At 40.8% G+C, this 14317-nt stretch overlaps 1 protein-coding gene across 2 annotated transcripts in view; it reads right to left on the bottom strand.

Moving 5' to 3' along the window:
* ATP8A2 (ATPase phospholipid transporting 8A2) overlaps positions 1 to 14317 on the bottom strand; it is a 637783-nt gene that overhangs the window by 416192 nt on the left and 207274 nt on the right. For both annotated transcript variants that reach the window (XM_045017301.1, XM_045017311.1), the window contains one exon: positions 10337 to 10401. In XM_045017301.1, the coding sequence (XP_044873236.1) occupies positions 10337 to 10401 (65 nt within the window). The remainder of the gene's footprint in view (positions 1 to 10336; positions 10402 to 14317) is intronic.

Raw genomic sequence — 14317 nt, 5'->3', positions numbered from 1 at the left:
GATAGAGGCAAGAATACCACCGAGGATACCTACAATCAAAAAAAGTTGCCAACTCCTTTCAGGGGTGCTGGAACAATTTGTATAGTGGGGCTGCAGAGCCACTGAACCAAATGGCAAACCCTGTATATAATGGAAACCACTTCAAGCCAGCGGGTGCAGCAGCACCCCCAGGATCCCTAGTTCCAGCACTTATGTCTCCTTCCCAAATGTAGATGGGATAAAAAGCAGCAAAAGATCCAATATGACCTCAAGATTGCCCACATTTTTAATTGATAAATTTATATCTATTGATATTTATAAATGGATAAAATTGGGGGGGAAATTGCTTCTTTTCCCTGGGGCAAAGGAAAACACACCTAGGTAAGACAAACCCCACAAAGGTTCTATTAAATAAAAGTGATAAAATCTATACACAGAAAGACATATGTTGTGCAAATGAAATGCTTTCAATTCTGTATGTAAAACAAGAACACAATCATCAAGTCCCTGGTCTATTAACTAGTTAAGCCTTACAATGCTTGTTTTTGCCCTTAAAAAGCAATACAGATTTACCAATTTAGCTTTTCAGTGCAGACTATTATGAAGTTTTGAACAAACCAATTCACTACAATCAAGTCTTATTGTCAGTGACCTGGCTAGAAAGGAGTGCAGAACTTATAAAACGTGACAAATTCTGAATTAAATTATCTTGCTTTTTGTGATTTTAATGCTAGGATTTACTACTATTTTAAAGCAACAAACTGTGATATAACCTCCTTGGCAAACACAGATTTGGGACAGAGGTCTGTATCTTCAGTTTTATTGAAGGGAGGGGATGGAGGGGAACTCACCACATTTCATCAGCCAGATTTCAGCCTCTTCTTTTCTGCTGTGGGCCAGACTCATGACCTTTATATTTGGCATCAGTCATGTTGGTTAAGTAACAGGAAAGTTCCATAGCTTTTCTGAATACTTTTTTTTTTAATGTTGTCCTTGTGCGGCCTTAGTTCATGTTGTTAATTACATCAAGCCAGCATTCCACAGAGACTGCTGTAGCAGTGGCATCAGCCTGTAATCTGTCAAATTCCTTTGAAATTTCCTTCAACTGCTTTTGTAAATTTTGTGCCTTTCCGAAAGAGCCTCTGTTTGTGTAAAATGTGTGCAATGTTTTGATCGAAATCCTCCTTGTGCATAATGTAAATGTAACATTTTATGGGTAGTGGGATGCAAATGGAGATTCACAATTTTCCTGAGAGTGCCCTTGATTGTTTCGAGAAGATGGGATATCAATCCTTCTTTTTCAGAAATTTCTTTCAGCTTCCAAAATTGGTGTTACAGCTGTTAGTTGATACTCCTTTTTCATGGCTTAAATAAATAGTGCTGAACACCAATATCAGGGGTGCAATCCTGGATCCATTGAAATCCATGGCAGAAGTCCCACTGACTTCAATGGAACCAGGATTTCATCCCAGAAATTTACAAGTATTTGTGCCCAAGAAGTTCCCACCTTTTTTTATTTTATTTTCCATTGTCTAAGCAAATGGGAAAGCCCTCTTTGCCATACCTTTCTCTGCATTCTTGAATCACATTTTCAAGAACTTGGACACAAGAGAGTCTGCATTTTTTCTTTTCAGACACAGAATAAATATCAATAAGAAGGAATGCATCGTTCCCTATATAGATCATTGTAACCATTATTTGGTAACAGTCTCATGCCTGACCAACTATTCTGCATTAATGTTGGTTCTTTTAATTCTTCCTCCTCCCCCAGATTTCTTCACTTGTAGCACTCAGCAGTGGGCCCATAAGTTTAAATCGGTCTATCCTTCCAGGTAGAAGCATTGTAGGGATATTAAAGGTTTATATTAGACATGGTTTATATGAAAAATGACTTATTGGTAATTGATGCCTCATAACTAAAGGTTTATGTTAAAAGTAAATTTGTGATTCTAACCTGCAAGCCACCAGCTGTGTCTGTGTGAAGCCTGCTCAAAGAAATACTTTGTATAAAACTTGTTAAACATTAATTAACTCTAAGTAAGCCAAAACAGTAGCTGTTATAGTGTATAGCTAGAGACCCCCACCCTCTGTAAGTTTTCATCTCACTTTATCTTTGATTGTTAAAAGACAGGGAGTCTCACATAAATTGGTAACACCCCAAAAAGCAAAGAGACAGTAAAATAGATGTGATTAAGATAGAGAATGTATGTGACTGAATGGTTAGGGAGTTACCAGTCTGAAGAATTCAGTGTTGGCTGAAGAAGGTGTCAAGTGGGATCAACCAGATGACCCACCACACCTCAAAGGAAGGAAAAACAAGCATCTGACAGAATGGAGCCAGCCATCTGCTGATTGATTTAGCAACAGCAGAATGAGGCAACTCCTATGAACTAACATAGGGAAAAATCCCTATAAAACTGGACTCTAAAGACTGAGGACTTTGAGTCTATGGTTCTGATACCAACCTCCAGGAGCATCAGATGCATCTGACACAGACTCGGCTCCATCCTCATGACCAAGGTACCTGGCCAGTAACTTGGCATGAGCAACATCTAGGCTGGTAACTATAACATCTATACAGAACCTGAATGAATGATTGTGTGAATGAATATGTGTGTGTGTGTGTGTGTGTGTGTATGTGTCTGTGTCTGTGTCTGTGTGTGTATAAGGAATAAGTAGTAATGGAAACAAGTAGGAAAACATTGTCTTTTGTTTTGTTATGGTATTTACAATAAATGTGGCATCTTTGCCTTATCCCTCTTAATAAGATCCTGCTGGTTTTTATTATATTGGTACAACATTTTGGTGGAGAATAGCGAAAGGGGGATTATGGTATTTTTGCCTCACTTATTGTAAACCAATCTGTGTGCACACAACCGGCTCTACAGAGCATGGTTCTATTCTTGGTTAACCAAAACTGCTGGCCCCCGTGTGGGTAGCAGGAAAATAAAGAGCTCATAAAATTATTGACAAAACCTGCTGGCCCCCGTGTGGGTAGTAGGAAAAGATTGTTAACAAAACCTGCTGGCCCCCGGGTGGGTAGTAGGAAAAGTAAAATTGTTAACAAAACCTGCTGGCCCCCGGGTGGGTAGTAGGAAAAGTAAAATTGTTAACAAAAACTGCTGGCCCCCGGGTGGGTAGTAGGAAAAGTAAAATTGTTAACAAAAACTGCTGGCCCCCGGGTGGGTAGTAGGAAAATTGTTAACTAAATCTGTTGGCCTCCGTGAAGGTAGCAGAAAAAGAAATATACATATATATATATATATATCAGGAGCAACAAGAGGGTCCCAGGGACCAGACAGTGCTGCTCGCTGAACAAAATTTAAAATGTTTAAGAAAAGGCAAGGAAAGACAGTACCAGAGGAAGAAATGAAGTCAAAAGTAGCTTCTACCTCACCTTTTATTAAAGAGATAACGCCTTTTCAGCAAATTCTCCAAAGATATGGGCACAGTCCTTGGACTGAACAAGACCTTGCAGATATCTGCACCATTTTGGACCTAGAGGATAGATTGGCCCAATATATCCTCATATGCAAACCCCCAAATGCAGTAAAAAGAGATGCTGCAGGGATCTGGCTGCTGTGGAAGGCTTGTAATGACAGCTACCTCCACCTAGCAGCCTGTAAAGAGGAGAAAATACCTCTAAAAGAAAAACTATCCCAATTGAAAAAAGGGGTAGAAAATTGAAAAGTAATGGCTCATTGGGAAAAAGAAGCTTGGGACCCCCAAAAAAAACATGGGAAGAAAATATGTGAAACAACCATTGTAAGCTGCTCTTTTAGGAATTAGGGGCTATAATGCTTAATATTTATCAGTTTGGTTTTTTGTTTTTTTTGTTGTGGTTGGTTGTTGTTCACAACTGTTGGGAAAATGTAAAAACAAAAAAAAAACTGCATTAAGATTTACAAGCCTCTGCTGCAAAAGCAGAAAAATAAAAATGTATGTAGTACTCAAACCCAGTTAGATGCCCTTAAGGTTGGGTACAGAGAGTTAAAACAACACTCTCAAATCCTACAACAGCAGTAACATCAGAAGAAAAAACATTTGAGACCCCAGAAGGGTCAGGTTTTTGGGACCTCTCTGGAGAGTGGGAAGGGGGATATTTGGGTAGATTCCTCCTCCCAGGGCCAGAATGCCATGGCAAAGTGGCTGGGAATTCCTGCATCTGCCTCAGACCTCCAGGCCATGGCAAAGTGGCTGGGGATTTTAAAATGAAATTTATTTATTTATTTTTTGCACCACTTAATTAGCATTTGTGCAGCCCCGAGTACCAAACACACTGTGGCAGAGACTAAGCAGGGTCTGCCATGTGGAAGCACTGTGCTAATTTATTTTTAAGCTTTTATCTTTCAGGCTCTAAAACCAAAACATCAGGAGAGCTGGTACCAGCTGAAGAGTTATAAAATACCATGGTTATAGTGTCGTGACAAAGTCTGTGTTCAGTGTTCTGTGTTGCATGTTCTCTGTTGCATGTTCTGTGTCTGTCTCTAGTGGTGTCCTGTGCTAGCATTGGGTCCAAAAAAAAAAAAAATACTACACTAGACAGAGCAAATGTCTTTTCCTCTCTACTTCCCCCATGTCCATCCAACTTATCAGTCACCACTTGTGTCCAAAAGACTTTGGTCCCCAGTGCATCAGGTTTATTTTTTGTTAGGTTTTCCACACTTTTCTCTATACACTCTGGTTCTACTTCCCCAAGTCCTAAAAGGTAGTTCTTGGGTCCCCATAACCTGTAAGACCTTGGCCCATAATTGCAGGGCCCCATCTTTCAGGTCCCCAAAAACCTCTTAAGTACAACTGTTAAAAATAGGGAATTCTGCAACATTTTAGCAAATAAATGTTAGTTTAAGTCCAAATCAGCTTAATCTTGCATGACAACTGTGGTCCTCCTACAAAATCTTATTTCTTGTGTGTGCTTAAGAACCTCAGAAACTTTTATTGTTTGATGGCTATTGCAGCATCAAACTTGGACCTCATCTTATGTGTCAATGTACCCAATTATTGTAATGGTTATGGTTTTATTGTATTCCCAATTATAATAACTATAATTGTTTGGATTTGTGTTTAGGTTATATCTGGTGTTTAGTTATATTCACCTGGTTATAATTGTTTGGTTTGTTTACAACAGATCACCTGTGCCCTACCATGACAACAACGACTGTAATAATCATAGATCAAGGGGCAGAGTGTTAGCAGCCCCCAGTAGATAAATGTAAATGCAATGTCAGTACTGTTTTTACTAAACAAATAACTTATTACTGGTATAATATATTCTTTGGATGGTCCCCAACTACTACTGGCATCCTATCAGTAATGCTACATCCCTTAATAGTTGTCTTAGTATTAAATTGTATTTGTATTATTAAAATGTTTAGCATGTGCTTTTGGATAAAAAGACTGTACACTAGATTAAAATCACAAACCCATGTTGCCTCACAGTACCTTCTTTTAAACAGGTTACATAAAAAGTGACACTAACGAATATATGTATATCGTAGTGTCAAAAGGGGGATTATGTAGGGATATTAAAGGTTTATATTAGACATGGTTTATATGAAAAATGACTTATTGGTAATTGATGCCTCATAACTAAAGGTTTATGTTAAAAGTAAATTTGTGATTCTAACCTGCAAGCCACCAGCTGTGTCTGTGTGAAGCCTGCTCAAAGAAATACTTTGTATAAAACTTGTTAAACATTAATTAACTCTAAGTAAGCCAAAACAGTAGCTGTTATAGTGTATAGCTAGAGACCCCCACCCTCTGTAAGTTTTCATCTCACTTTATCTTTGATTGTTAAAAGACAGGGAGTCTCACATAAATTGGTAACACCCCAAAAAGCAAAGAGACAGTAAAATAGATGTGATTAAGATAGAGAATGTATGTGACTGAATGGTTAGGGAGTTACCAGTCTGAAGAATTCAGTGTTGGCTGAAGAAGGTGTCAAGTGGGATCAACCAGATGACCCACCACACCTCAAAGGAAGGAAAAACAAGCATCTGACAGAATGGAGCCAGCCATCTGCTGATTGATTTAGCAACAGCAGAATGAGGCAACTCCTATGAACTAACATAGGGAAAAATCCCTATAAAACTGGACTCTAAAGACTGAGGACTTTGAGTCTATGGTTCTGATACCAACCTCCAGGAGCATCAGATGCATCTGACACAGACTCGGCTCCATCCTCATGACCAAGGTACCTGGCCAGTAACTTGGCATGAGCAACATCTAGGCTGGTAACTATAACATCTATACAGAACCTGAATGAATGATTGTGTGAATGAATATGTGTGTGTGTGTGTGTGTGTGTGTGTGTGTATGTGTCTGTGTCTGTGTCTGTGTGTGTATAAGGAATAAGTAGTAATGGAAACAAGTAGGAAAACATTGTCTTTTGTTTTGTTATGGTATTTACAATAAATGTGGCATCTTTGCCTTATCCCTCTTAATAAGATCCTGCTGGTTTTTATTATATTGGTACAACAGCATTTCAGCCATTCCTTTAAATTGCTGGTTTTCTGACACACTGATGGTGACGTTAAAAGAAGTCTGAAACTTTCTCAACAAGCTCAAGTCTTTCAAGTTGTTTATAGTATTGCCACAGCCATTTTTAAAAAATGAACAGAGACTGCTCTTCAATAAAGCTGCTAATGAAGAGTTGCTAGAAGGCTTGGGACAGAGGGCTTTAATTATCATTATGTTTTATGTTTCAGTGAGGACAACAGCACTGAAAATGTTTAATTTGCAGGACAAGGTGGGTGAGGTAATATCTTTTACTGGACCAACTTCTGTTGGTGAAAAAGACAAGCTTTTGAGCTTACACAGAGCTCTTCTTCAAGTCTGGGAAAGGTACTCCAAGTGTCACAGCTAAATACAAGGCAAGATAGATAAGGAGTTCACACACAATGCAAGAGACCATTGAAGGTGAAGTGGGCAGTTAAGACCTTGACCGTCATAGGACAAAGTAGGATTAGTGGGTTATAGATTGTTGTACTGAGCCATAAATCCAGTGTATTTATTAAGTCCATGATTTTTGGTGTCTGGCAGAGTTATGAATTTAAGCTCCAGGCTCATCTTTTGGAAGGGTTGTGCAGGTTTCCTTTGAGGACAAGGACAGAAAGGTCAGATAAGGAGTGATCAGTTTGTGAAAACGTTCACCCATCGGTGAGATGGTGTTTTTGTCTGTTATCATTTTTCTGTGTGAGTTCATTCAAGAGCATAGTAATTGTTTGGTTTCACCCACATAGTTATTGAGGCAGTTAGTGCACTGGATGAAGTACACCCCGTGTTGTGATAGGTCTGTGTAGGAGCCATTGATCTTGAAAGCTGTGTTTTGGGGGGTATAGATAATCATAGCAGTGGAGATATGTCTGCAGGTTTCACATCTGTTGTTATGGCAAGGGCTGGTGCTGCTTTGAGTTTTTTACGCCCATGTGCAGAATAAATTTTGTTATTGTGGTGCCGGTGGTGAGGGCTCTGTTTAGGGGTGTAGGCTCTGGGGTGGGGCCATGGATGAGGGGTTTGGGATGCAGGAGGGGGCTTAGGGGTGGGACAGAGGGTTGGGGTGCAGGGGGTGAGGGCTCCAGCTGGGGGTGAAGGCTCTGGGGTGGGGCTGAGGATGAGGGGTTGGGGGTGCAGGCTGCCCGGGAGCTGCAGCAGGGAGAGACAACTCCCGCCAGCCCTCTCTCACCACAGCAGCTTAGGGCTGGGGGAGAGGCGCCTCTCCTCAGCTGCAGCAGCTCCATCGGGGCTGAGCTGGGCTGGGCGTGCCTCTCCCTTGATAGCCTCTCTCTTAATAGCCTGTTGCGCGGCCACGCAGCTTAGAGGGAATTTAGGTGTCCTGGTCTATCATCTGTGCTTCTGATGATGATCTTGGCAAGGTTGGGGGTTGTCTGAAAGCCAGAAGAAGGGATTCAGGAAAGATTTCTTGCGGGATGTTGTCCCCACTGAGTACGGGTTGTAACTGTTTAATGAGACCCTCATGGATCTGGCGTGGGGTTCAAGTGACAACCAGAGGTGTGTGGTCGGAGGGTTTATTTTTCCAGTATTGGAGCAGGATTTCTGGAGATATCTGGATAGCCTGTTACATGATGCAATCCACTTCTCTGGTGGAGTGTCCTTGTTTTATGAAGGTGGTTTTAAATGTGTTACGGTTTGTATCCTGGACTTTCTTTTGGGACCATATTGTGTTGTAATTTGCAGGATCATCCAGCTTATCACGGTTCTGTGCTTCCACTTTAATAAACTGTTTTATTCAATGGTACATTTGATACTGATGAATCCAAAGAGATCTCTTTTCTGCACTTTTTGAGATGAGCACAAATCCTCTCTCTCTCGTGCTACTTACCAACTCTTGATAAAATTTACATTTTACTTCAGAAGAATTATCTACTTTCATTACTTCAGTCTATTCAGTTACTTTTTTCCTACACTTCGTTCAGCTGTAGACAGGCTGAGTCATACTAATGCATACGTTGAACCATACTAGTCACTTCTTGGCATTATTGTTCAGTAGCTTTCACATTTACAACAGTTAGAATGAGAAACAGCCACCTAGTGAATTCAACGCTATGAAAGAGATGTTAGCCAATCTTATCAAGAACCATAGTATCAGATACCCTGTCTACCTTCCAGAAGTCTCTAGGTGCTAGCAAGCCAACTTCCGTGATAGTTAAGAACTGCACTCACTCCCCTCTTCAAATCCAGTGACAGTTCATTCTAAAAATGCATCTCTCTCCAGTCATCAGTGACTCCTCCCATTTCTCCTTCAGGCTTGTAGACAGAGCTATGAACATTCTTACTACTTTCAAAAGACATGACAAAAACTTTAATGGTCTTATCACTTTTCTTTTAGCATACTGAATACTTAAAAAAGTTTCATTCCCATCTTGAAATTAGAGACTCATGTTTTTAAGATAAACAACTTCCAAATTTCTGTATTGTTCATGTAACTACTTCAGAGTAACACAGAAGTTAAAAAAATGAAAAAAGCCAAACCTCTTTTATCTCACCAGGATTGAAGATTTTCTCAGAAACAAAAACTAAAACATTAAAGACTTTCTCACAACCCTGGATTGTACAGTTTACTATCAAATCTGGCTAAACACCCTATATCGAGGAGGCATACAACTGTTATTTCCTCCAGATGTGTACTCCCTCCCTTCTCTGGTTTGAACCCTGGCCATCAATCCCTCTACAGTCATCATTTTCAGTTAGTCAATGGGAAAGCCAAGACAGTGCAGCATTTAGTTCCAATGAAAAAGAAATGGAGTAATCAAAGGGCCTAGGAGTTTTGTCTGTAATTTTGATGGGCTGGGAGTTCTATAAGTTGACACTGTGCTGATTTGAATATTTTTGTCTCTATATAAACAATTAATTGTATATGTACATTGAGTCTAGAATGGGCACATTCTATGGATTTAATAAAGGGCAGGAAGGGCAGCCAGTACATCCCTCGGCCCGTGCAGTTTCCTGCAGCCCCCATTGGCCTGGAGCGGTGAACCGCGGCCAGTGGGAGCCACGATCGGCCAAACCTGTGGATGCGGCAGGTAAACAAACTGGCCCAGCCCACCAGGGGCTTTCCCTGAACAAGCGACGGCCCTAGTTTGAGAACTGGTGCTCTACACATCACCATAAGTGTAGACATAGTCTCTATTAGAGATCTGTACATCTCTCCCAGCTGGCTAATTTTGGAGGTGCTCTCATGAGCGGTGTGGCAATAGCAAGAACCAACGCTGATGTTCAAGCCACACATGAGCTGCTTTTGGAATTGGTGAGAAAGCACAGGCATCATCATTTCATAAGGAGACAAGATCTGTGGATCACCTCAGCACATAACAAATTACTCAGGTACTACTGGAGGAAAATTCCATTCACTACGCATGGGACAAGTACTGAGGACATGAACAACTACAATGCTCTTTTAATGTTGCTTACATCTTAAAATTATATACACCGCACAGTGAATTTAGATATGTGTATTTGCCCAGCCTATTTCCAACCATCTTAGATGTTGCCCAAAACATCTAATGTCAGATACAGCTTTAAGAGAACAAGAAACATTTTGATTAACTTGTTTTCCCTTAGCAGAAAGGCGACTCCTAGTGGAATTGAGGTGGGCACAATAAAGTTATTTAAAGCCCAGCCTTGTTCCTACTGATCTGTTGAATCACAGAATCATAGAAGATTAGGTTGGAAGGGACCTCAGGAGGTCATCTAGTCTAGATAGCTGAAAGTTGCTGATTGGCAGTTTTCTAAAATGAGCTCTGATTTTAAACTATTCCTGAAATAGAATGAGGAAATAAAACAAATGCAACACAAATAAAGGACTGAACCAAGAACTTCCATGGAAAGAATTACTTACATCCAACGAATCTTCATTCACTAGGATGAGAGACATATTCTGAGAAACAAGCCTGCAGGAGTACCCTGTAAAAGATAAAAACAAGGGTTTCCTTGTAAAAATTACAAATATTTTAATTTCACTTTTGATATAGCACCTTTTATTTGAGGATTTCTAAGGGCCAGATTATGAGCTCCATGGTGAACAGTTACTTACAGGAGTAGTCCGTTGTGAGTAACTGATCAGCAATATGAATAATAATGAATGGAGTGGTTTTTTGTTTGTTTTTGTAGGGGTGGCATAGAGAGACACACATTAACAGCAATGTAAGTCATTTAGTCAGACTACAAGATTTTTCATTGCGCTAATATATTTTATAGGAGTTAGAGGACTGACATATGAAAGAATCCATTTAACCAACAACTGAAATGCAGCCTCCTCTTGGGTGGAAAATAGCAGCTGTTTAGCAGCATACAGCTGTAATGCACAACATTTAGGTCAGTAAGTAAAGAAGAATTTTGTGATTATTATTATCAAGGATGTTTCTGCCTTATGCTCTTCATAACTTACCTTAAGTATAATTATGGTCCATAATAATATAGCTTTGCAATAATATTTTGGGCAATATTTTACAATGAATACATTTGTGTTGACTAGATAAGGATTCCTTTCTACAAATAAAAGAGGATTGTGGCCAGCAGTGAGACTGTATGCCTCTGTTGAGAAAATGATGAAGCATAGCTAGTAAAACAGAATTCACAGTAGGAAAGCTGCACAATCCATGACTTTCTGTGCTATTCCACCCAAAGAGACTCACTATCAGAAAGAGTAATTAAACCTTTTAGTGGGTAATGACAAACAAAAAACAGACTTCATAAGAAAAAACACATAATGATTATTTCGGCTCCAGTGTAATTCCAGCCTACTACTCCATTAAGGGGGGAAAAAAGTCCCATATGCTGAATTTAAGGGGGAAAAAAATGGAATTTTTAAATTAGCTCCAGACTGAAGAGCTACATTTTTTATTTTCACTGAAAAAAATGGGATATTACAACTTTAATCATTTCCCTCCATGTCAGACTTATTCTTTCCCCAGGGAACGGCTGCAGCTTTATGCAGTAGACTGTTACAAATTCAGTATAACTAATTCAAAAGGATTTTCTAGTAGTTTTTGATTGGAACAACAGCTGCAACAGTGAGCAGTAATTTTGAAACTGCTGCTCGCTGTTTTATTTTACATCTTTCAAATCAAGCAAGACGCCATTTGACAGCTGGAGCGGGATGAAGAAGTTCTGGCGAAAACGTTAAGCAGTTCTGCTATATGTCTTGGCAATTATAGAGTAAAGAGGGCCCAATCCTGCAACTAGTGAAGTCAATTGAAGTTTCATCGTTGAGTTAAATAGGAATAGGAAAAAAAGCTCAGAAAGAGGGTACAAAACACAAACCAATCACCATTTTATAAGATTCTTATATATTATGCACAATTTCAGACCTCTAACATCTTGAAATATAACATCAGTGTGTTAAAAGTATTGTAATTGGCACTTAAAGTTGCCAAATGACATTTATAAGTATATATTCTATACAAATGGTTAATATAGTTACTTCTGGCAGTGCTAATATGGCAAATTAAAACTAAAAGTTCAGACACTCCAGTTTGGTAAAATGAGATCAACTTCTGGATCAAAGCTAGGTATAAAATGTCAATCCACACTTGTAAATTGGGGTCTAGATCCTTAATCCAAAAAATTAACTAAATCCATAAAGTGGCTGAGACAGGCACCTCCAGGACTTTTATTTACCTGAAATTAACCGTTAAATTAAAGCTAGAAGGGTGCCAGAAGTTATGCACAGTGATTGTAAACCTTTTTACTTACAAGAGAACTTCAAAATGTAATCTAAAACAAGCTTTACAAACATGATTCAAACTGTACACAAAATGTTACTGCTAAACATTAGCCTAACTATAGTGATAATTTAAAGGCACAGTTTTAAAAAGGTATCCCTGCTTTATTTTGAGCATGTGTATACATTTCAAAAAGATATGAATTAGTAAAAAACAATGCCAGATATGATTCAGTCAGTCACAGAACAAGGTTATGTAAATCATATGACTTCACTAATTAACATAGACACTATTCTGAAAGGTCTGTACTGACACCCATTGTTGCATTTTACTAGCTATAGCAAATAAAAAGAAAGTGCTTTTGTGGTTGTCGACTATTGTCCTTTGAGGAGCAAGCTGAGATCAACAAACTGATTTTACATAAGATTCACACCAGATGCAGTAGTAAATGACTCTTAAAAATATTTAGATATTAAGCCACCCACCCTATTTCTACTAGAAATACTACCACTTCAGAAAATTCTGTTTAATCCATTTTAGTGCCTTTGAATTCTACAGGTACACTGAGATCTTAGACAATTCCAGTAAGCAAACAATAACTATATGAGTCATGCAGACTGCATCTGAAATTTCACTTACACTAACTGAAGCCAATTTTAAAGCTAAATAATGAAAATTAACCGAGTGTCTGAAGCTTCGCTAAAGTAATGCAAGTTCAGTCACAGAGTTCCAGAATTTTGGCAAAAGGCCACTCAGAAAATTACTAACAGCCTACCTGCAGTTCTGTGTCCATAATGGCTCATAGGTCACTTATGTTCAAACAGCTAAAGGCCTTAAAGTCAGAGCTAATTTGATGATGCTAAGAAAGTATCTGCTTCAACAAGAAAACAGCACATTACTAAGATAGGTAATTCCTAAAGGAAAAAAAGCTAATGGCTGTTGGTAAAGATTTGTAAACCCACAAAGAAAGAAAGGCAAGTGTGAGTTGTGCTTTATACAGGCTAACTGTAGCTTTCTTTGAGGACTGTAGTGAGTCGGTGTGGCTCCCCTCCTGCCCGGCAGAGGAAGTGCCCTTGCAGGCACCCAAGTGGGCGGAGCCACCACCACCTGTCCCCGCCCCCCGGAAGTCAAGGGGCGGGACAGGAAGTAGAAAAGCCAGCCGCCAGAGCTCAGTCGGAGCTCAGCCACCGCCGGGAGCAGACGTACTGGCGGGAGTTCCTGACTGAGAACCCTCCAGGACCCGAGGCAGATGTCCTGACTGGCCAGAGCTTCCCCGCGCCCACTATGAAGAGGAGCCGCCGGAGCTCCCCCGCCCCTGCTGTTACCCGGAGGAGCCGCCTGAGCGCGCCTGGCCGGACTTCCCCGAGGAGCTGCCAGACCTGCCACCAAGCCCGGGCCTTGAGGAGCCTATGCAGATTGACTGGCCTGGAGCTGGTGCCACGGACGAGGTAGGCCCTGAGGGGGAAAGTGGAAGTAGCCCGGGGGTAGCCGACCCCTGTCAGGCTGCAGACGCAGAGGTCCCGATGTCAGTGTGTTGCGGTCAGGACCCCACTGACCAGCGGCGGTGATAGCTGCTGCTAGGGCCCCGGGCTGGGACACAGTGGAGTGGGTGGGCCTGTGTCCCCACTGCCACCCCACGCACGGGTGGCAGTTTTCCCCCTCACCCAACGCTCAGGTGTAAGGACCTGGGCCTCTTCACCTACTGGTAGTTTTGCTGCTCAGCCCCTGCACCAAAGGGCCTGAGCTCCTTATTGTACTATTTGCTGCTCAGCCCCTGCACCTAAGGGCCTGAGCTTATTGTACCGTTTGCTGCTCAGCCCCTGCTCCAAAGGGCCTGAGCTTATTGTACTGTTTTCTGCTGCACAGCCCACAGTGACAGCGGATGCGTAAGGAGTCGGTGTGGCTCCCCTCCTGCCCCAGGAGGGTCGAGCCCCGGCCCACTCGATTACAAGGACTTTTTGGTAAGGATGATGGTTGCAGACTTTGGCAACAAGGTAACACTGGGACTATGTATGTATATATGTGCATGACAGCCTGTCCATTCACAAGACCAGATTGAGTGAAGCTCTGCCTCTCTTCATCTGATAAGAAGGGCTGAAGGACTTTAGAATTAACTAGATAGGCTCTTAGGTACTTGCTTGTCCTATATAACATGG

This window comes from Mauremys mutica, chromosome 1 (genome assembly GCF_020497125.1).
Source record: "Mauremys mutica isolate MM-2020 ecotype Southern chromosome 1, ASM2049712v1, whole genome shotgun sequence".
NCBI lineage: Eukaryota > Metazoa > Chordata > Testudines > Geoemydidae > Mauremys > Mauremys mutica.
This window is presented reverse-complemented; position numbering and strand designations above follow the sequence as displayed.